Raw genomic sequence first — 22,997 nt, forward strand, 5'->3', positions numbered from 1 at the left:
TCACTTTTTCAACACAACAGTGTTTCTGATTTATCCGACTGTGCATTTGTGCAGCGTTTCAATGTAACAGAGTTGGGGCCAGAATCTGCTTTAAAGGCCTTGTGACGACTGGACTTTGCATCACATCTGTGAGTCACAGTCAGTGTAAAAAAAATGACACAAAATTTTAAATGCATTAAAATTAAACTGAAGAAATGGTCTGTTTTCTTAGATTGTATACAGAATGTAAAACATAAACGCTAATGTGGCTAAAAAGTAATAAATATATTTAAAACTAAGGAATATGTTTGTCACATATACAGTTACTTGTATATTTAACATGGTTGGAAAGCACAGACAACCAAGAGCATATAAAGGTTTAATGAAGTATTGCTGCATTATATTGCTATGATATCAGAGCAGGATGCATATGACCTGACTATATGGCTGAAGGTGCAGAGCACCAGCAGTAGAAAGCTAAGGCTGAAAGGTAAAACCTGTCAGCTTCTCAGGAGCTCAGCATTGGATATCCCCTTGATGACAAAGCACTTGTACTGTTTTTTAAAAATGTGGCCTTTGAACAGGTTTAATCACATCTACAGGTTGGAGCATTCAATCCTTCAAGCAGAAACATGGAATTGAAAAAAAAGTTTCCAATGCCAGAATCGACATCGTTTCCATTTGACTTATTGACACAAAGATGCTGTCCCAGTGGGCATGGCTGTGTTGAAAATGACTCATCAGTTTTTGTACAAATCAAGGTAATGATGATCCCAGTTTGACACGTGAGGGTCAATAATCAGACTGCCAGCTTTACCTCACATCCACATATCATCCTCAGTATTTCCCCTCCAGGTAGGAACAATCAAATAATATCCAGATCTGAGCTCAGATACACGCCACCACAAGGATGCAGAGCGACCTGAGTGGTGGCATCACACGAGGTGCTGTCTGGCCCCTCTCACCTCTCTCACAGTGCCTCCTTTTCCTCACACCCAAAACCATGGTGTTCATTTCCAATCACGGCCGGGCTTGATGCCGAGGCGCTCATATCAAAACGCTGTCGTATTGACAGCTCCATCCTCGTTCGGCTGGACCTCCATCCTGCCGGCAGTGCTGTCGAAGACTGAGCCTCCTATTGATGCAACATGCCGTCTAATAATATTGCACCCTGTTGCTACGACAACGCCACACAATGTGTCCGGGAATGCTGTCTGTCGTCGCGCCTCCCTCCCTTTTTAGGGGAGGAAAAATCACCTCCATCTCCATCTCTTCCTATTAAGAAACAGTCCTCTTCTCCTTTGTCTTCTTAACAAACAAGCTCTCTTCATTTCTTTAATTTGAAAAATCTTCTTTCCTCTCTTTAACAATTCCTCCCTCCTTTCCTCGCCTGTATTATATTGAAATGATCCTCTCTTGAAATACTCTCCCTTTTTTCTTCATAAATCCTCCTTTTATTGTGATTTCCTTCAAAATAAATCAGCTCCTCTCATGTTTGAAAAATATTTTATCTTCTTCATATATCATTTCCTCTTATCGTCTTTTCTTTAATACCCTTTCTTCCTCCTCCTCCATCTCATCCAATTTTTTGTCCTTCAATACATTCATCCCCCTTTGCATTTTATTGAAAATCCTCCTGTCCCTCTTGGTTTCCTTTTCCATTTAAAAAAACAACTGTTCCTGCACTTTCTAAATATTAATTTGGTAAAAATCTGTTAAAGACCTACTTTTCTTCCTCTGTCCCATGTGCAGTAGGCTACAGCATGCTGGATAACATTCACATGCGGAATTTGGCGTAATTTAATACAATAGACATCCAGTACAGTCCATAAAGCCAAATGATCCGATGATGCAAATCCATGTATTTCTGTTACTGTAAAAGAGCCAACTGAATGATGTTTGGAATGATACAAAATGTGATTTGCACAATGTGATATTTTATTAGAAACACATCTCACTATACTGCATCAACAGCAAACAGTTGCTTTTTTAAGCAAAGATGGCACAAATTTACTGGTTCCAGCTTCTCAAATGATTTAATGCTTGTTTCGGTCATGCATGACAGTAAACTGATTATCTTTGGATCTTGGACTGTTGGTTGGACAAAACATGACATATGAAGACAAGGACATCCCCTTAGACAGTGGGAAATAATAATGGACATTTTTCACTATTTTCTTACATTTTATAGACACAATGATTCATAAATTAATCCAGATAATAATTATAATTTAGTTTTTGAAAATAATTGTTACTTGCATTGTTAGGTGCAGCCCTAATCCAAACATTATAATGTTCATGAAGAGTAAGATTTATGGCAGGACTGTTGTATTAGACTATGTGTGACTGAAGGTTTAATTTGGTGAACCTAATAAACTGGCAGAGTATAATCTGTAATATCTGTCTACACGGACTGAATGTCATTCTCATACAAATAGGAGAGAGGACATACCTTTCATATGACTGCACATTTTTTATATAAAATATGCAACAGATTGTCATATCTTTTATATGTCATAAAAGGCTTTCGGTGTGAAGCAGCTCATCCTTTCAGTGTTTTCTGTTCAGTGTTAAAAACTTACCTAGGAAGGTGCTGGCGATGAATTCTGACACCTGGTTCCCTGAGCGGCTGGTCTCTGATAGCTGCGTCAGTTCACGGTTCAGCATCCTCTTAAACTGCGTGGACAAACCAAAACCATAAACAAACAAAGATGTGTTTAGTCCAGGTTGACATCCAAAAAGTCGGAGACAATATATATTATGTTTCTACCACATTTCCCATAATTCATCTGTCTGTGGTTAAACATGTTGAGAGGGACTTTCCACTGATGTGTCACTGCATATACAATTATAACTCACTTTTATAGAAAATTTCAGATTCACATTTCTCCTTATTTTGCTCTTAATTTCCTATCATGCTTTGATAGCTTTATTTGTATATCTTTTTGTATTACAAAGTTTAAAAAAAGGATTATCCATAAATACATGTTATACAAACATCTATGAACGGTTCAGAAAATAGAATCTCAATGCGTATGCACAATAAAATCAAACATTCAGACATAAGGTGGGTAGCAATCGAGGTCGAACATGTTTACATTGTTGAAAATGGTCTGTATCATCTACTGCTGGGAAATATCGATTAGGTTGGTCAGGCTGCACCTAACTCAACTTCCATCAATTAAGAAAATAATATATGTACATTTATTTCACCTGGTTGGTTTGCTGTAGTTTAAAATTTAAAGGACAACACTGCAGCCACTTTGTAGTCAAACACAGGGGTTGACAGATCTGGTGTCATTTTACATTACAGCACATTTATTTTAGTCTATACATGCTTGTTATGTTTTACAAGCTCTAATATATCCAACAATGCTGCCTGTTTGCCAACACCAGGAAGAAATCTGCTCTCTGGGTATGAAGACATACCAGAGCTACATTCATTCATGATTCATTCAGTCATTCAAAAAAAAGTTTTTAAAAACAGAGGTGTTCAGTGTCCCCCCTTAGTTTTATCGCAGCGGTAGCTTCCACACTGATTATGTAACATATTTGGCACGTGGTGGCTGAGGAGGGAGGGGATCTGGGTGAAAGTGATGCTGCAGTGGTAACAGAGCTACTATGAGACACACACATACATGCACACACACAAAAACATGAAAACATAATCCAGTACCTATAACTATATTTCATCTGTTTATTATCTACATCCAACATATTCCTGCTGCTATTAACCAGCTGTAGCTTTCAACAATCTGTTACTTTTCATGACAGCTTCTCCCTCTAACATGCAAGTGTTTGCCCCTTTTTCCTCTGCTTCTGTTTCTTGTACACACACACACACACACACACACACACACACACACACACACACACACACACACACACACACACACACACACACACACACACACACACACACACACACACACACACACACACACACACACACAGTCATTCATGCATAGGCACACACACATTAATAACATTCAACCCATTGGTGGAAACAGTCACCAGTCAGATCCGACTGGCAGCCTCACTAAGTTTTCAGCCCCCTGCAAAGCCTGCACTGCCAATCAATACATCCCAAAGTAAACAAGGCAAGCCAGCTACGCTCCCCGTCCCTCACCTGTCTGAGTCTCCAGCACACACAAACCCAGAGAGCCGACGCAGACATGTCAACCCACGCATGTTGATTTTAGAAGCCGCTAAAATCCAAAAACGATGCACAGACAGTTTTGCTCGATTAGCGACGGGCTGTGATCTCCACGCGCAGCAGGCACGGTTTGAACATGAAAAGAAGTCCGCTTGGAAATAAAAGTTCTCACAGTCCCATGTGTTGTCCTGGAGGTGAAGGAGGGAGGCGGAGGGGGCTTGAGGGGGGGTGTTGGGGGGGGTGGTGGTGGGATGAGGTGGGGGCGAAAGGGGTATGTGGTCTACCATCGGGGGAGAAAGGGTGTGACTGCAGTCGTTCATCGAACTCCTGTCACACTCTGTCAATGAGAAACCTAAAGAGGAAGAGAGAGAGAGAGAGAGAGAGAGAGAGAGAGAGAGAGAGAGAGAGAGAGAGAGAGAGAGAGAGAGAGAGAGAGAGAGAGAGAGGGAGAGACTGCGAGGAACCCCCCCTCCCCCGCTTCCCCCTCCCTGCACACTGTTCTCCCCTCTCTGTCCAATCAGATTCGTCTGACTTCAGGGGCCGGGTGGAGGAGAGGGATCTGATTGGCTGAGCGGGAGATGGAGGCGGTTTAAGTGTAGCAGCCAGACAGAGGAGAGAAGCGGGGAAGGAGGGATGTGAGGAGATGCTGATTAACTCTTTCGGTGGAGGGAGACGCCATTCATGAACTCATGAGTGTTTGACCATGTTCACACTGCCATCTTAAATCAGATTGTTTTCCCTTAAATATGACTCAGCTCTGAAGTTTTCTACACACTGTCAATATTTATTTTTCAGTGATGCACCACGTGGACAGGAGCTACAAAATCAGAGGTTATTAATTAAATGTAAGTAGTGTTTGAAAGTTAAAATCAAAATTTATAATTGCTGCCATGGAAAAAGCTAAGAAGAACAGCTGATGCAAAGACAGAATATTAAATCATTTTTTATATAAAGTTGTCCCTGATTATGTCACAGATTGATTTTGTCCTGCTGAAAATGAAAACTTGTTTCACGTGTGTCTGACAGTAACTGACAGACATGCAGCTTGTAAAGACCTCAAACCTCACTGACCCATCGATGGATCAGTGAAGTCTGTATGATTGAGTCCTCTCACCTTATTGGATGCCATTTCACTGACTGAGTCTCTCGTCTGCAGCGTCTCCAGCTGGTCCAGACACCAGTCCAGCTCTTCCAACGTCTCCACCGCCAGTTTCTGGTACGGCTCGTCTGAAAAGTCACCACACAAAGACAGATCAGAGGCGGGAAAGCCATGAAGATACCCACATCTTTAATATGTTGAGTGATTCAAAGGTGTAGTATTGCTGGTTGACAATGGTTTTAAACCAGAGCCAATGAAAGTGACTGTTTATAACCTTCATATATTAAAATCAGCAAAACTAACAAGTATAATAACACATTTTATAGTAATTCCATCTCAGGTTACTGTTATGTCAGCACTGACCTGAGAGACATGGCTTACACATGGGCGGCTGGTTGCTGCTTGACGGCCGTCTGGAAAAAAGGAACAGACGAGGTCTGAGTAGAATAACGAGAAAACAACCAGTTACTCATCACCAGTTTCTTTTCTTCCTCTTACTTGTTTCCCACACGATCTTGCAGATGTGTCAGAGCAGCAAAGTTAGTTCTCACTGTTCGTAGACTGGCAAGAACCTAAAATAAGAGAGAGAAGCAAGTGAGACCTGGAAGTGCATAAATAGGTCTGGATGAAGACAAAATGGACGTGTTCCCCTTAATATTAGAAAAAGGAAGAACTACATGATTATTACTGCCTTAAGTGGTTAACAAATCTGTTTACACTTTGCAGGCACAGCATGCACCTGCTGAATGACTTTTAGACTTTAATGTCTTTAAATCAAATGTCACTCACATACTTCGATTTGAGTTTGATCATCAAATCTGTCTTGTTTTCAAATCTCAAATGTAAGAAAACAGATATATTAGCTTTCTTCATTTTTAAAAGTCCACAGTTGACGTGGTCATGTAGTTAGAGATTTGACATACACGTACACACACTATTTCACACTGTTCAACGTTTTTCGGCGTAAACGTAAACGAATAAATATTCCAGTTTTAGTCAAGACACACTTAAACTTTGTGTGGGTCACTTCTGCACTGTATGGTGACTTTTGAGACAATAACATCTAAATGTCTCTGAAATGGCACTTCAATGCTTTCTTATAGTATGGTACTGCAAACAATTTGTATAGTTAATTTGATAATAAGTCCCGTAAAAACGATTCAGGTAAATTACTTTATTGCAAATGAATCCTCTAAAAAGTAGATTTTGGATATTGGTATAAGAGGAGATTTATTTTGTTAATAATTGTGTTAAAGAAAATATGATTTCTATGATAGTTAATGATTTGATAAATATATTCTTTATATTGTTTAGATTGGGGAACTACTTCTTTCTATGTAGTTTGTCCATAGGGTTTTACTGTAGTTAGATTGGGCGGAGTGATACGCCGCACACAAGAGTCTAGTTTAAGTTTGTTACCGGCGACAAGGGTGCCACTTGTCTATTTTCTTGAGCAGAGAATAAAAACATATCTAAGTTGCTCTGAAGAAGCTGTCCCCGTGCTGTTCTTACCCACGACCCCAAAAATAGACTTTATTAAGGTGACGCTAACTTACACCCAGCATTACACTGGTTTGAAAATATCCGATATACACAGACTATGTTAATTCACCTGTGTTGGAGAGCGTGCACACACAAACACACACACACACACACACACACACACACACACACACACAGACACACACACACACACACACACACACACACACACGAACAAGCTGTTCAGTACAAAGAGAATATGTGTGGGTGTTTTTCTGTGAAAAATGAACCGTCTCCTATTTCTCAAACCAGTGATTAAGGACCAGCGAGGATACATGTGGACAGTCTGGGCAGACTCACACCTACATTAATGAAGTATTAGCTTCAATGGAAACTCTGCTGTATATTTAAATGCAATCTGTCTTTAGAAACAAGTGCTGCGTGCTAAAAGCTGCAGATCAAATAAAGCACAAAGTAGTCAGACCATGAACTTAATCTGACTCTCTACCAAAGTTTTTTTTTTGTTGCATTTTTCACAAATCTTCAGTGAATATAACCATACTTAACAAAAGGTATAACAATATATGACAATATAAATTAAAATTGTCTGATATTACCATGGAATAATCAATATCCACCATGTAAAGAGAGGCTTGCAAACCTCTTTTTCCCCATTAAAGGTATTTTTGGCAAGTGTTTTTCCTTCTTCCTTTTTTGTGATGTGTAATGTTGGATTATACAAAAATAAAAAATGACAACTGAAAGTTGGCACACCTTGTGCCACATGCCAGGCTATCTATTAGGCATGCTATACAGATTAATGCATCAATCTAATCAATAATTTCCATCAGAAGGAGACAAGTCTAGTTTTGTACATTGTAGGCCAGAGCTGCTCTGAAGCTTCACTGGCAAAAAACGCAATTTTTTTGTTTCTTATTTCTTGTTTTTTTGTTGTAATCTGTCGTTATTTTCTTGATTCGTTTTTTTGGTCAATAAAATGACAGAAAATGGTGATAAATGTCAATCACTGTTTCCCAGAGCTCAAGGTGACGTCTTCAAATATCATGTTATATCTTGTTTTGTCCACAACAGTCCACAACCCAAAGATAACAGCCACTTTTGATGTCAACAAGGATGTTTAAATGCCACTAACCTGTGCAAAAGGAGTCACTATCATGTCTTCTCCATGCCTGCAAAAAAAACACAGACAAACACAAACAAGCATCTAGTGAAAAAGCCAGGGGACAGATTGGGTCTGGAAATGACACAAGGTTTCACATCCTCAAAACACAAACATACAAATGACAACAAACGTATCTGTTTGTTGTCATTAGGATCTTAAGGAAGACTTTGCAGGAAATCTCCAGTTGGCTGAGACCTGTGTTTGGTCTCAAATATCACACTGGATTTAGGGAGAGGAGATTTTTATTAGTTATACAAATATTTCTTGGAGACGCTTCATGAGGAGATTAGAGTTAAAACCTCAGAGGGCAGAGCAACAGAGCCACTGCTTCAAATAAGTTTAAATGAGACTGAACCCAGTGGAAAAGACAAGAAGTAAGAGACACTGGTTACTGCCAACAAAACACTTATTTGTATTGCATTTGCCCATTGAAGTTAATTAAACCAATTAAGATTAAATCTGCATTATTATTAAAAAATGTTTAAGCTCACCGTTCTAAGTCTTTTTCTACACTAAATTAAAAAAAAGGGAAAAAGACTACAAGAATCCGTCTGACGTTATAAATCACATTTTGTTGTTTTGTCTCTACTGAATGTATAAGTAGTTAAATGTTTGTCTACTTGCACGTGTCAGGTCTTTGATAAGTGAGGTTTTTCGTCTCTCCAACCCGAATGTGGTGAAAAATCACTTGATGCAGATTTTTATTACGCTCTTATACAAGGTACGCCTCCAAGATATGTTTTTATAACTAAAACCAGTGTATGTGCAGGTGAGGAGCAGTGTTCATGCACTGGGTGGTGGGAAAAGGTAACTGGTGGGAAGGTGAAGCTCTCTGGAAGCTTTAGGGTGACAACATGCACCTCATAACCGTTTAGACTTTATGGAAAATTCATGCTGCCAGAGAAAAGTACAGCGACAGAGTTAGACTCACATCAGCTAGTACATCCCTCACGGCTTATAGCCCAGCAAACATTTTGATGTTGAATAATTGCAGATATGATGGCCTGTGTCAGCACTCAACACCCCTGGCTGTATTGTCCTCATTGCTTTGTGAAATTAAAGCCTCAGGCCACATTCAGACAAAATCAGGAGGTGCCACAGACCGCCGCAGGGTTTAGCTGAGGTGCGGGCTTTTTTATTTGTGCTCTAGAAGTTAAAACAATCAAAAAACAACATTTTATTGATCTGATTCACTGGCTTTCTCCCTACCAGCGCACCCTCTCTTCAATCATTCTCCAGCTCACTCGACCAAAGCTGCTCTCTCTCTCTCTCTCTTGTCTTTTTAAAAAATGAGTTAGGAAGCCAACAGCAAAGTCTAACTATACTTTTAACATGATCAAGCTAAGAAAAAAGCCCCCCCCCCCCCTCCTTATAGTAACGTCTTTGTACTTTTTCAGATTTTAACTTTGATCAGTCTCATCTCCGGCTGTGATTGGCCTCTGCAGCCTTCAGCCACAGTGACTTAGAGTTGCGGTTCTCCAAAAGTTGGCTCAACTTTCTTGCATTCTGGTGTGGCGCTGCTGCGGCCAAAACACCCATAGCCAAAATGCACTACACCTGCCAGGGGACAGGTGTTTTCACTGCACCTCCTGATTTGGTCTGAATACGGCCCAAATATCACAAACCTGTTCTTATGTCAGTTTTTAATGTGCCTTCTTATCACAATGATAAATGTTTCGGTCATCATCTGTCAAATGCTTGCTGGAAGGGGTTTGGGTTTTCAGAAAACTTTTCAGAGTTGAGCATCCAGGGTTTGTTCTTCAGGTTGGGGTCTTGAAAAGGTAACGTGTAAGTGGGAGGAGGTGGGTTTAAATCATGACAACATGGCGCAGCCAAAAGAGACAGAACATCACAGCAGTTTCACATTTTATCTCACCGAGGTAGCCAATTGACTTCCCAATGCTTCAATCCCTCCTCCCTTCAAAACAAAGGAGCGACAGCTATTGGTGGTCGAGGCCCCATTTACACTCTGGCTTCAAAGAGACTTCTAGCTGCACAGAGAGATCTTTAGCTGTATAAACAGGCAGAAACTGCATGAAAGACTTGCTGTGAGCTAAGATCATGATTTGATTTTAGTTGGATGTCCCCAAGTTAGAAATACTGTATTTCTAAACATGACAAACTCTAACTCTGCTACCAAAAGCCTCTTTAAAGCCAGATGCCAAAAAAAGCATTTTTCAGAATGTAAATAGGACCCTGGATGGGTTTACATACATAAATATTCACAATAAATTTACCACTGTTTATAGTATGTATGGGCTGAATGATGGCATACAATTCCACAATGCAAAACGTGTCAGTACAATCGAGATTTTAAAAAGTAAATACTTTAAAAAGTATTTGATTACAATAAAAATACGTCATCAGTACAGTGGTCTTAAAATGATACAGACGGCATCTTTAAAGTACTCACAGGTCGCTGGCAGTGGACGAGTTGCGGGACATGGCTTTGGGCGAAAGGTCGAAGTCTGAGTCGGAGCGGTAGAGGAAGGACTCACGGCGCTGACTGTGAGGGAAGTTGGCCTGAAGTACCAGACCAGAACTCGGGCTAGTCTGAGAGTCCAGTGGACTGCGACCCACTGACAGGCCATTCTCCACATCAAAACTACAGAGAGAGAGAGAGAGAGGGAAAGAGAGAGAGGGAAAGAAAAAAGGAAATACATAAATACTCCCATTTCCTCTCACTTCATTATTAATTTTATTTCATTTTCTCATAAATTGTAGATGTGGGTCGTGATTCACAACGACTGTTTATAACATGACTAATAATGCTACCATTACAACCTCTGCTGCTGCCACTGTGGTTGTTACTGCTACTTACTTCAACTACTATTGAAACTACTACTACTGCCTCAATATTATACAAATGTTAATGTACCCATCTCCCCAAAACACAGCCATTAAACGAATAAAGAAACAAGTACCAAAAGCAGAGTACAGCAGGAACAACATGACAAGTGATATAAGAAATCTGTAAAAATGAAATAATCCCCTTTAATGACTTGATAAAATCAAGAATGAAACACGGACTGGAATCATTTAGACAAAGAAAACTCTTTAGCTAAAACAAAGCACATTATAATCAACATCTAATCAAAACCCTCAAAACTTCCTAAACTGTTTCACCTACACGACCACAGTGAAGTCAGTGACTACACACACGAAGCAGATAAATAACAGCACACAAGAACAGGATGTGTATAAATATTCATATAAACACAGTTCAGTATGAAAAATCACAATAATAAGCAAAAGTTCTGGCTGGTAGCAGATTTTTCTAACCTGAGTGTGAGCGTCTTGTAAAACAGGTGACCTTGTTATTACTTGCTTTTCACAATCAAACACACACACACACACACACACACACACACACAGACACAGACACAGACACACACACACACACACACACACACACACACACACACACACACACACACACACACACACACACACACACACACACATATTTTTCCCTCCGTTATCTCCGTATGACGTCAAACACTGACTTCATGAATGTTACGTCAGTAGAGGTACTTACCCATAACCCCCACCCCCACCCGTTGCCTATCACCCCATCACTGCTACCACATTTAAAGGCTCCCTTTTACAAAAATAGCTCTCTTTACTGTATTTAATGTATATGGTCTACGCTTTTAAACTAATGAGTTAAGTGAAAGCTTTTTGCCTTTTTTCGCCAGCTGGATTCAGTCCAACTCATGTAACCGCACCGTATCACAGCAAGACTCGACCCTGATTCAAAGTCCTTCCAGTCAGGATGAGGTCAGTCTGCAGGATCTGAATTACAGGGTTCAGTCGTGCGAACAGCGAGTCTTTACAATGAGTTGATAAATTTGCTTTTTTTTACCCTAATTTCAAAGAAGGGGGTGGAGAAGATTTTGAGCACTGGACAGCGGTGTGATGACATCGTAGTAGAGGAAGTTAATCCTTATGGACTTTTCCAGCCTCATAACCTTCCAAATGCCCTCAGTGGGTTGCATCTTCCTCAAAAACACACTGACTGTGAGAAAAATAAAGACTAGTGACCATCTATGACCTAAATTCTTTACACAACAAAATCCCCTACATTATAAAAAATTTAAATTGAAATAATCCTACTATCAATGATTATGAGTGGTATTTTTTTTTTGGAGGATTTTTTTTGGTGTGTATGTTTGGTGTTTTCACAACTAGGTCCTTTCTTATCTTATATATATATAATATGCCACTCCCGTCTTCCCTGGTCATAACAATAGAAAACAGAGCATCAGCAAGAGCAATTTAAGGTTGCCTCTATGTCTATTTTTAGCTCAGCCTGCCTCCAGCGCTCCAGCAATAGCAGTGCCTGATAAATGAAAGATGGCTATTATGCAATCAATGCTGAATGAAACAGCCCCGATTCACAGAAGCAGAGAGCGAGACAGACAGAGAGGAGGAAGAGGAGGAAGAGGGAGAGGAGGGAGATGGTGGGTAGTTCAGGAAGGCTGTATCCAGCATCGTGATGTGGTTCACCATCCGGCACCTGATTGGTGTGACGAGGCCGAGAGGGGCTGGGCTGCAGCAGGGCTTACCTCAATGACGACAACCCCACCCACCACCACCACCACCACCACCGTACCTCACCCAACCTTATTTTACATCCCCCCTCCCCCCTGGCTCAGTGTAGTCGGCCGTGACGAGGCTCCATCAGAGGAGACCAGTGACGTCAGACGCTAAAAATAGATCTGCCTGCCAGGAAAGAGGGGAACTGAGAGACTTGTGAGGGAGCTTACGTAGACCCCCCCCCCCCCCCCCCCCCCCCCCCCCCCCCCCTCCAGGCAGGGTGCAGATGATTTCTCGCCTCCTCATGGTTACAGATAGGAGGGATTTTCACTGCTGGATGCTAAATTGTTTAAAGGATGACTCCTAATAAAACACACAGTATAATACACCTTGTAGTATTTTCCTTTCATTCAGCTGATGCTCTCAGTGAGCTGTAAGGTTGTTTTAAATGTGTTGCTCAAGGACATTTTAACATTGTATTTGGCCTCTGCCAAGACTGAACAGATGGTCTCCACTGGTGATGGAGTAACTATGTTCAAGCAAATCATTACATTTTGTGACATGTGAGCAATAAATGTTGTCGGTTGTGAATTTAAACTGTTTTTCAGATTCAAAGTCGGTTAGGTTGTTTTTTTGTGGATCTGCCATGTCAGTAATTTTTTTTTTTCTTTTTTAACTGCCCTTTCCTCTAATCAGTGTGAAAAGGACAACAATAGGACAATACATCCATTTTGGTGTCAGCCATTTTTTTAAGGCAAAGTCACCTTACAGTCCTATTTATTGGTTCACTTGGGATCCATTAATGTCTTTACAAAAATACAACAGAACAATCAAATTTAAAATTAGATTTTCAAGGCTTGCACATCAGAGATGAATAGCACTAACTGGAGAATACTGATGTTTATTTCTAAAAATTAACTAATCATCTACTCTATATCAAATTCTGCCTGCTATTTAAGGCTGAAATAATTCATACAAATAGAGATGAATGGACAGATCACTAGACATAAATTGTAAAATGAAGTGAAGCCACTGATTGTTGTGGGGAAAATGCATTAAGTTACTGTATTTACTGTTATTTTCATGCTTTTTGTGGCAGAACAAAATAATTTGTTTTTTGCAGACTCAAAAATCATGACAGAACTCAAGGTTTGCACCAGTTGTAGGTTACTGATCAATCCTGCTGGTTAACAGTGAGGAGACGGCTCCCACTGTTGAAGAAAATATGGTACTGCAACAACTGTCACTATTGCATCTGTCCTGCGCTAATACAGGAAACAATTATGTATTTAAAATAAAATTATCAAAATTCTTTGATATACAAGATAACGCATCTCATGTCCAAATGATTTCTAGATATTTCCTGTAAACACTGGAATAAAATCAGGGTGTCCACCTTAAGAGGTCTGGATCAAGTTGAGATAGAATTCACTTCACACTTGGTATCAGAATTGGACCCGAACACATTTTGAATTTATGATGGGCTCTTTTTTTTAATACTCCCCCTCCTTGTTCCAAGTTCAGTCGATCTGTGAACCAGCTGCTGCATTGAATACGCAAAATAAGATAGATGATAAAAGTCTAAAAAATTATAGTAAAGCTGACAACGGATGACACATCCGCAGTAAAATATGGTATCTTGGTTATACTAGGCTTCTGCTGCAAGAAAGAGCAAGAATGTGTGTTGAAGAACGAACGTAAAGAGCATGAAAAAACTGTCAGAACGGATACAAGCTAATCTTTACTGATGAAAAACAATCACCCTGTTCAGATATGAGATACAATTTAGTTGGATCTAAGCAGTTTGTGTTTGTCAATCTATGGACTGGAGCTGCCGTTTTTGAAGATTACTCAATATTAAGCTTGATTTTAATGCCAAACATGAATTTAAAAAAGTTGTCAGTATTTCACTTTGCTGAAGTACAAAAACTCCAGTGACCATTCAGACCATCATGAAAATGTAACATTGCTGCTAACACTGACTTCTACCACTTCATTGTTCTTTCTATTACTACTTATACTAGCGTCACCTGTACAACTGGCACTGCTTATTAGGAAAATACTTCTGCTACTTGGTACTACTGACATCCTCCCTTTAAACAGACTGACAAGCTGAGAGACAGACAGAAAGAGAGACACAGACAGAAGGACAGAGAGACAGAGAGATGGATAGAGACACAGACAGAGAGACAGAAAGAGACACAGATAGACAGAGAGACAGGCTGGCAGGCTGGCGTCTTGTTCAGTTACAGCATACATAACAAGTTGACCTTGGTGTGTCTCCTGCCTCCAGCATTGTTCTCCATTTCTCTGACGTAAATGACAGCTCCCTTTTCTCTCTTTAACTCTGTTTTACTAAACTTTTCTCACAGACACACACACACACACTCACTCACACACTCATACACACACGCACACACACACAAACACACACACACCCACATCCTAACCTCTGCTTTTGTTCCCAGGATGTTTAGTTTGCACCTCATCAACATATCTTCCCTCCTTTTTTTCTTGAAACCAAACACAAGCCTACAGCTTTTAAAAAGCGGTAATCAAGAAAGTTTCCATTTGATCATCGCTTGGTGTTGAGATTGGATTGGGATTACGGTTATTGCCGAGGGGATTGTTTTCTGCATTTTTCCAAGGGATCACCCACATTTGGAAACAAATCAGCTCTGTCAGATTCTTCACTTTGATTTAAAATGTCATTGAATTAATTTACAGCCACAACATAATGAAGTTTTTCAACAAGAGACGCTCTGTTCATTTAAAACGGTCTCCGGGGGGAATGTTTCTCATTTGACACGCTGTATGTTCACTTTTGTGTGAGAACCACCTTCTTTTGCTTGATTCAGCAGTACTTTAAATCATTGTGACGAAGGCTTTTGGGGGTAAGTGTTGGGGCGAAAAGTTAAAACCTCATGATGGGAAATGCCAAGCACGACCCGTTCCAGTTGGTGTGCGTGTTCGCGTGTGTGCGGTGCGCTCATGGGAACCAGGGCCGAGGGATTTAAGCAACTTTCTGTTGTTAATGCGAGAGTGATACAGAAAACAACAGTCAAGGCCAGATGTTATTTGATGGGAGATGACACAGGCCTGGGGTCAAAGGTCAACCCACACACATATACACACTTGCTCCCTCCTGTTTTCTTTCCTTGTAGCGTGGGAATTGGCCGTGGGGCCTCAAACATCACTCCAGGAAGGAGGCGAGAGGTGAGAGGAGAGGAGGGAAACAGACCAGGGAACACTTTATGAAAGTGTGTGTGTCTGGGTGTATGTGTGTGCATGTATATGTGTGTCCTTGTGTGATTGGCAGAGAGAGAGAAAAAAGAGATTCAATTAACTAATGATTTTATATGATTTGAAATGTGCTAAAAACAGCATAAAGCCTGTGCTTCATTAAATAGCGTCAATGTGTGTGTGTGTGTGTGTGTGTGTGTGTGTGTGTGTGTGTGTGTGTGTGTGTGTGTGTGTGTGTGTGTGTGTGTGTGTGTGTGTGTATGTGTGTGTGGGAGTGAGAGAGTTCAGGGAGTTAAGAGGGTTTGTTTGCTTTACACCTCGACTTTTTTGTACATTTGATCTGAAAGCAGCAGAAAAACAACCCGCTTCCCCCCCATACAGCACCATGCCAAACAGATCTTTCCTTTCACTGTCACAGTGTGGTTTGACTGTGTGTGTGTGTGTGTGTGTGTGTGTGTGTGTGTGTGTGTGTGTGTGTGTGTGTGTGTGTATGTGTGTGTGTGTGTGTGCTTACGTCTTCATGACTGCACACACAGAGGAGATTTTGGGCAGCAGGGTGGGAGAGGAACCAGCACAATAGTTATTCATCGGTGTGTATCATGTTTCAGACTTAATTACAGACACAATCTCTTCCATTAAAAGATCTTTCCACGGTTTTTACGACTTGGTGCTGATGAAGAACACGCACACAGTTAAAGAACAGACCTTTTTGTTATTTCACACCAGCAACATCTTTCCTGAAGAGCCATAGTCAAGAATTTATAACTGACTGATCAAAGCCAAAAAAAGCCCAACACACCTCACAATCTTCAAATCATCAGAAATGTTAGATACAAATGAGCAAGACAGTTTTAGGAACAAGTGGCTCGACCGGACAAAAAGTGACTAAAGGTGATCTAAAAGTGACTGAATATACTGCAAATGTTCAGCAAAGCTTCACTGGATAAACAAAGAAGATTAGGCAAGCTGAGTTCAGCTTGACCGCTCAAACACTATAGAAATAATACAGTAAATACACTTCACAGCTGTTAGATACGACAGATAAGTTAACTAGCAGGATTTCCCGCCATCGCAGAGGAAAAATGACGTAGATAATGAGAGTTACAATGTCTATCTCAGAAACTGGGAAAAAAACCCACTCGACTAAGTTCCAGTGGGAAAACAGGAGAAAACGACCAAAAGCTGCACTTCTCACTGTACTGCATCAAAGGAAATTTGTTACGCATGCTTGACTATAAGTCTGAACTTCTCACCTTGAACAGAAAAAGTTCCCAGCCTTTATGTGACGATGTTGATGCAGGGATTTCATACATTTTTTGTTATTATTAAATTTGATCTCTAAGTTCTGGTGTGTCAGATTTCTTTTTGTTTTCACTCTGGACGCTGTGACATTTCCTGCAACCAGCACACTGAAGTTTTATGCATTTGTTTAGGAGATATCAAATGCTTTTGAATGATTATGCAGCCGCTTTTATAACAGCTGGTTACTGTTGATGAAGTGGTTTGTTTGGTACATTTCACATCACACCTTGGGTCAGTTGACGTATCACATAGCACTGGCTGAATTTCTGTTATATATATGCATAATAATCTACAGTACAGTAAAAAGCAGAAAAGTCTATAGCATCATCTTAAGATCTTTTTTTTTTTTTTTTTTAAACTACAACCATACTGGGCTGAAACTGAGTGCCACACTTCCATGAAGAGCCAGCTGCTCTTTCCATCCACCTGACCGGCCAATGTGGATCGCTGTCCAAACAGAGCAAAACAGTCTGTGTCCAACCCCAACATCTGATCTCAGAGCAGCTCATGTCTCTCTAAATATAGCTCAGGGGAGGAGAAGATCGCTTCAAGTCAAGCCAGCTGCTGTGTTTATTATTTTTCTATGTGACCTTTGACCTACAGGCAGAGGAAGGACTCTTTCCTTTGAAAACAGCAGATCTCTCTTTCGATTACTGTAAGAGGAGCGAAAGAGAGAGAAAAAAGAAGAAAAAAGGGGTGAGGGGCTAAAATTTTACAGGCCTTGATCCACATCATATACTGTCTGAAACCTGAATAAACATTATTACAAGCTGAAGATTGAGGAGAAGTCATTTGAAGCTTTGAGTATTTGCGCAACTATTCACCACAAGATGTGTCTGGACGTTACAGTTTAACTTCTCTTTGACAATTGAGCTGCTGTAATACAAAAAATGAAACCAACTGCAAATGTTTCAATTAGGGCTGCGACAATTGATGATGATATTGATGTTTTCATTACTATAACTAATTACTAATGCTGTCTATAAAATGTCAGAAAAAAGCAAATCACATTTTCCCCTAGACCTTAAGTTATGTATTTACATCGTTTGTTTTGTCTGACTGGCAGTCCAAAACCACCAAAATTGAAATTCAAAATTATATAAAAGAGAAATTAATATCAAATCTTTACATATGACACACTAGAACTACAATATAATTGTTTTTACTTAATACAATTTGTAAATTGACTAATCAATGAATGAACTGATTGTTTTCTCTTTATACATGAATAGTCTTTGGGCTAATGCTTCATTAGCAGCCTTAACACTGAGTGGTTGTTTACTGTTTGTTGCTGTCTCTGTGCGCATCGTTAATTTTAAATTCAGGCAGTGGTTTCCTACATTTCCCAGAATAAATTTTGACAGCTGAGAGTTCAGGCACGAACTTTCTGCCTATAATTTTACATGTAATATGAGCGTTTCTGGCTAAGAAACTTTACTTCAATTCTAGCCTCGCTGCATTGGATTCTGGTCTGATGAGTCTAAAACGCAGCTCTATAAAAAAAACAAAAAACGGTGGCCTTCTTAGCAGACTGGATCTTAAAATATAAATGTGATTGATGTAGTGCTGAAGTGGTTACATTTTTGGAGTGCAGGACGCCTCAAAGGTTGATTCACTCCTCCGGACGGGTATTGATCGTGGAGTCTATGGGCAGTGATTACCTCTGTCCTTCCAGCCGGGGCAGAAATCCATACAGTGGCTGATCAGCATTAACATCATTACAAACTGGTTAGGAGGGTAACACACTGGGCCAGAACCACCCAGAACCACACACACACACACACACACACACAGGCAGTGTGTGATTATAGCCCCAGCAGTGGAGATCTAGATTTGGCTCCAGCATCGACCCAAAAATCGAACAACCTTACATCACACTGGTGCGCAACTGAACAGGCAAGTTCAGGGCACGCACGCACTCATGCACACACACGCACGCATGCAAACACGCACACATGCACACACACAGACAAACAAAGTCTGTCTTTGCCCAGCAACAGGCCATGCTGAGTGCTCCTCTAATCATGTTCATATGGCACTAATTGGCGCCTTTCAGTATACAGTGATTGAGTCCGGCGGTGAGGCAAGATTGTGCCACTTCCTCCTCCAATTAGCCGAGGGCAACCCAGAAGCAGCCAATCACACTGCTTATCAGCGGGACACGACAAGATGGAGACACCGGGGAAGAGAAAAAGTCTTTGAATCTTATTCTTCCCTTTTTTGTCTTAATTGTTTTAAGGTGCTTAGTTAATATAAAGCACTCAGAATCGTATGTATTATGTATTATTATCATTAACAATAGTAAAAGGAGGAGGTTTCATCACCCAATGAAAAAGTAAAATCAATTTTGTATCTATATGTTACTTTCATTTTATGTCATGATGTATATATTTTATTTAGCATGCATATACTACACAATATCAGGTGTCCTACATATAAAATGACACTTGAGATACTTTTTTTTTTTTTTTTTTCAGTTGAGCGAAACATACTGCCATGATTTTTCTTCTGTGTTCATATTTGATTATTTGGCATTTTTGTTCAAATCTCTGCTCAAACAGAACACAGCATCTTTGAAACACTTACATACAAACACTCTTTCACAGTCTTTCTTTCATCAACATCTCTTAAAACAAATTCAAGTTGCATAAAGTCCCGTCCGTCCCTCGGCCTTTCCCTACCTGGCATCCTGCTGTGTGGCCGCAGCCCTGAAGTCTGTGTAGGTGAGGTTCACCTGTGACAAACTGCACTGGAGCAGGATGCATGCGGATGCCTTATTTCCTCATTCGCTTGTATTGTGTAGAAAGTCCATCAAACACACTATTGTCTAATCCTGCTACAGTATTAGAGAACAGAGGCTCTTTGTGAAGTGTTCATCTGTCCCTCAGTTGATCATCATCCCTGGAGCCACAGAGAAGTCAGAATAACACTCAGTCCAGTATTCTAGCAGTGATATTCTACAAAAGTACACACACAGTCACACAAACACAGTCACACTTGTCTGCTGACGTCAGTTGTGGTTTCATGGTTGTCACTGCAATGCCGATCGACCAGCTCGCAGCCTGCAATTATTCCCGGCCCAGTGCTCTGCTCGCTGCAGTTCTGTTTTTCCACCAAATAAGAGAGTAGAACACAAAGGATGCTATGAGACACGCTAAAAAGATACAAGCCGGAAACCAGCTGGCTGAACTTGCGGACGCAGTGGGATTTCTGTTGAGGCGTGTTTGTTGTAGGAACGGAGCAGAGAAACTCCAGAGACTCGGAGCAGAGGCGTCCTGCGGTTCAGCGGGTTGAGGCGTCAACCATGAATTAACAACGATTTAGGGTCAAGTCCAGTGAACCGCTGCTGTCACTCCTTATCCCCACGTCACCGCTTCCTTTCACTCCTCATCTGAGGTCAAAACTGTTTTTCACAAAAGTGCAGATTCCTGTAACATGTGTTTGTTGTGAATCATTCAGTGACGCTGACCTGCTAGATTATAATAATAACAATGTCAGCAAACAGTTTATACAGAAATTATTAATCTTTCTAGAAAAATGTAAACAATAATAAATGTTTTTGCTTAAGATCTGGAGAGGTGTATGACATCATCATGACATCATATGTAACAGCTGTGGGGAAATACTACATCAGTGGGACGGCAAACGCTGGACAAAAGACTGAATGAACGCCACGACTGAAACGCGTCAGAGCATTGACTGGGAAGAGGTCAAAGGTCAATCCCCAGGAATCAGTGGACGGCTGGAGAACAATCAAGAACATACAGTACACAACTGACACCAGAGACTTCTCTGAGCACACTGAGAGGCTACAGTTTCCACCTGATATATGACCACCTGTGACACATAAAAACAACTAAGCACCATGAACTGATGAATTATTTTGGCAGGTAAAAATTATTCGTAGCAGTCATTTTTAGTTCACCAGCCTGAGGTGAACAACAAATGTCAGATGTTTTTTAAATCAAAAAGTTAGAACATTTGAAAAAAAATATGATTTTCATGATAATTTTCCTGCCACCATCCTTCATCAAAAACATAAAAACTCCAGATATACTCATAGTTTAACACAACTCACGATTGTTTCTGGAGTTTTGACTTCTTCAAGTATTTCCACACAGCTTGAATGTAGGTGAAGTTGTGCCAGACTCTCCATCTAGGATACTTACTCATTCAGCCTGTATTCTACACGCCATCTCTCAGTGCTGGCTGAGAGATATAATGCTTTGTCTTTGGCAGAATATTTACTTAAGGTTGAGTCAGTGCAATAGCCCACACTTAGATTTTGGAAACATAAAATATTCAAGCTGTGAGATGACTGTGACACGTATAAAGATAGCAGACAGAGCTGCAATGTGACAAGTGAGAAATATAAATCAACACTGTCAGTACAGGTGAGTCCAACCAGCTGCAGGTGGGCATAATGAGAGTGCTGATACTGTCAGCGATGCTCATAACTGACACACACTCACAATACCGTGCCCAGTCAGAACTGATGTGACTCTTCATTTACATTATGTTGCAACATGCTGCCAGCTTGCAGTGACCTTTGACCTCATGTGGAGTGAGCTGTGCGTCACATCTTAGTGTGTTGACATGGGTTGAGGCCCACAGGGCTGGCTCATCTGCTGTGACACCATCAAAGGTCACATCTCACTGCTGAACTGGTTGGAGGGACAGGACAAGACAGCACAAAAAGTCATATGAAACCTGCATGGAAACTACACAGGTTGAACTAAAATTTCACTCAGATTTTGGCCTTTTAAATTAAATATTCACTGTCGTCCAGCTCGGATATGATGGAGCTTTTTGTCTGACTGGAGCCACAGAAACCCCCCCTGCAAATGTTGATAATTTCTAACATAAATTATTCACTTAACTATGTTTTTTTTAAAATGATTTTTCATTTTCAGTGAAAAATATTGACCAAGAATTTCTTATTGAGCAGTTTTGTTCGTGTTAGTTCAGTTGTGACTTAAAAACTGGTCCAAATATAAAGAGCTGCAGTCAGTAACTCCACTACGGCCAAACCGCAGACCTCCAACACACAGTCAGCTTAACCAATGCTGTTTCCCATGACACCCTTCACCTATAGGCACTGCCTCAGTGCCATGTGTAGCCAGACAAAAACCTGAACATTAAGTCCTGACAAAAAATGACATCTGAAGGACATTTTCAGACTTTTGGAAACATTATTGCTTAAATCGTATTTGATACATCAACAGAAAAGTATTATAAGAATGAGAGCAAAGATACATTTAAGGCATTGAATACAAACTTGTGAAATATTAAAATATTAAATAATAGTACAAAATATTTGTTATCAACAAACCGACCAACTGTACCAACCTTAAAAATACAAACTGACTCACACTAATCAACATTTGACAAAACACACAGTAAGAATTTTAAAAATCTAACTGTGGTGATGAAGAAAATGGTGCTGTTAACAATTCAACATTGATATTTATAAAAACACCAAATAGTAAGATGATGAACTGCAACATATTGTCATTTCACAAGCACTGAAGGGCACAAGGCTGCACATAGAAGATATTTCATCATGACTGTCCCAACACGCCAAGAGTAAAACACCTCTGACATTAGCAACTAAATCCTGCTTCATATCAAAATGTATCACAACAGAGCTCTAATTTATCGAGTCACGTTGATCTACACATAGTGCTTCAAACACACTGAAAAGTTGTCATTAATACAGTGAAAAACGTAGTTGTAGCACAGGATGTGGTTGAGAATGAGCACACTTAAACTAAACTAACAGCAGACTGGCATCATTCTTATTCTTATTATTCATGTGAAGAAAATCTAAAATGTTTCTGAATTCAAATATTAATAAAAATATTTATTATGGCTGAAGATTGACAAATTGTTTTCACTGTGTGAGTCAAAATCCGGCTGACATCAGTGATCTCTGCTGTGGGTGGGGGGGGGGGGGGTAAAACATGAAGAGTAAATCTGACTTCAGTCCTCCTCATCATCATTATCATCATCAT

General features: G+C 40.2%; 1 protein-coding gene across 3 annotated transcripts in view; it reads right to left on the reverse strand.

The window, feature by feature from the left end:
* Window positions 1-22,997, reverse strand: part of LOC133985144 (cAMP-specific 3',5'-cyclic phosphodiesterase 4D-like) — a 53,318-nt gene that overhangs the window by 11,105 nt on the left and 19,216 nt on the right. For 2 of the 3 annotated variants that reach the window (XM_062424715.1, XM_062424713.1), the window contains exons 2-7: window positions 10,313-10,504; window positions 7,870-7,906; window positions 5,733-5,806; window positions 5,598-5,647; window positions 5,250-5,362; window positions 2,562-2,655 (exon numbers count right to left, since the gene is read on the reverse strand). In XM_062424715.1, the coding sequence (XP_062280699.1) occupies window positions 2,562-2,655; window positions 5,250-5,362; window positions 5,598-5,647; window positions 5,733-5,806; window positions 7,870-7,906; window positions 10,313-10,504 (560 nt within the window). Of the gene's footprint in view, window positions 1-2,561; window positions 2,656-4,108; window positions 4,198-5,249; window positions 5,363-5,597; window positions 5,648-5,732; window positions 5,807-7,869; window positions 7,907-10,312; window positions 10,505-22,997 lie in introns of those variants that run through there. The other variant, XM_062424714.1, reaches the window with a different exon arrangement.

The sequence above is a fragment of the Scomber scombrus genome, chromosome 8 (assembly GCF_963691925.1).
Source record: "Scomber scombrus chromosome 8, fScoSco1.1, whole genome shotgun sequence".
NCBI classification, from domain to species: Eukaryota; Metazoa; Chordata; class Actinopteri; order Scombriformes; family Scombridae; genus Scomber; species Scomber scombrus.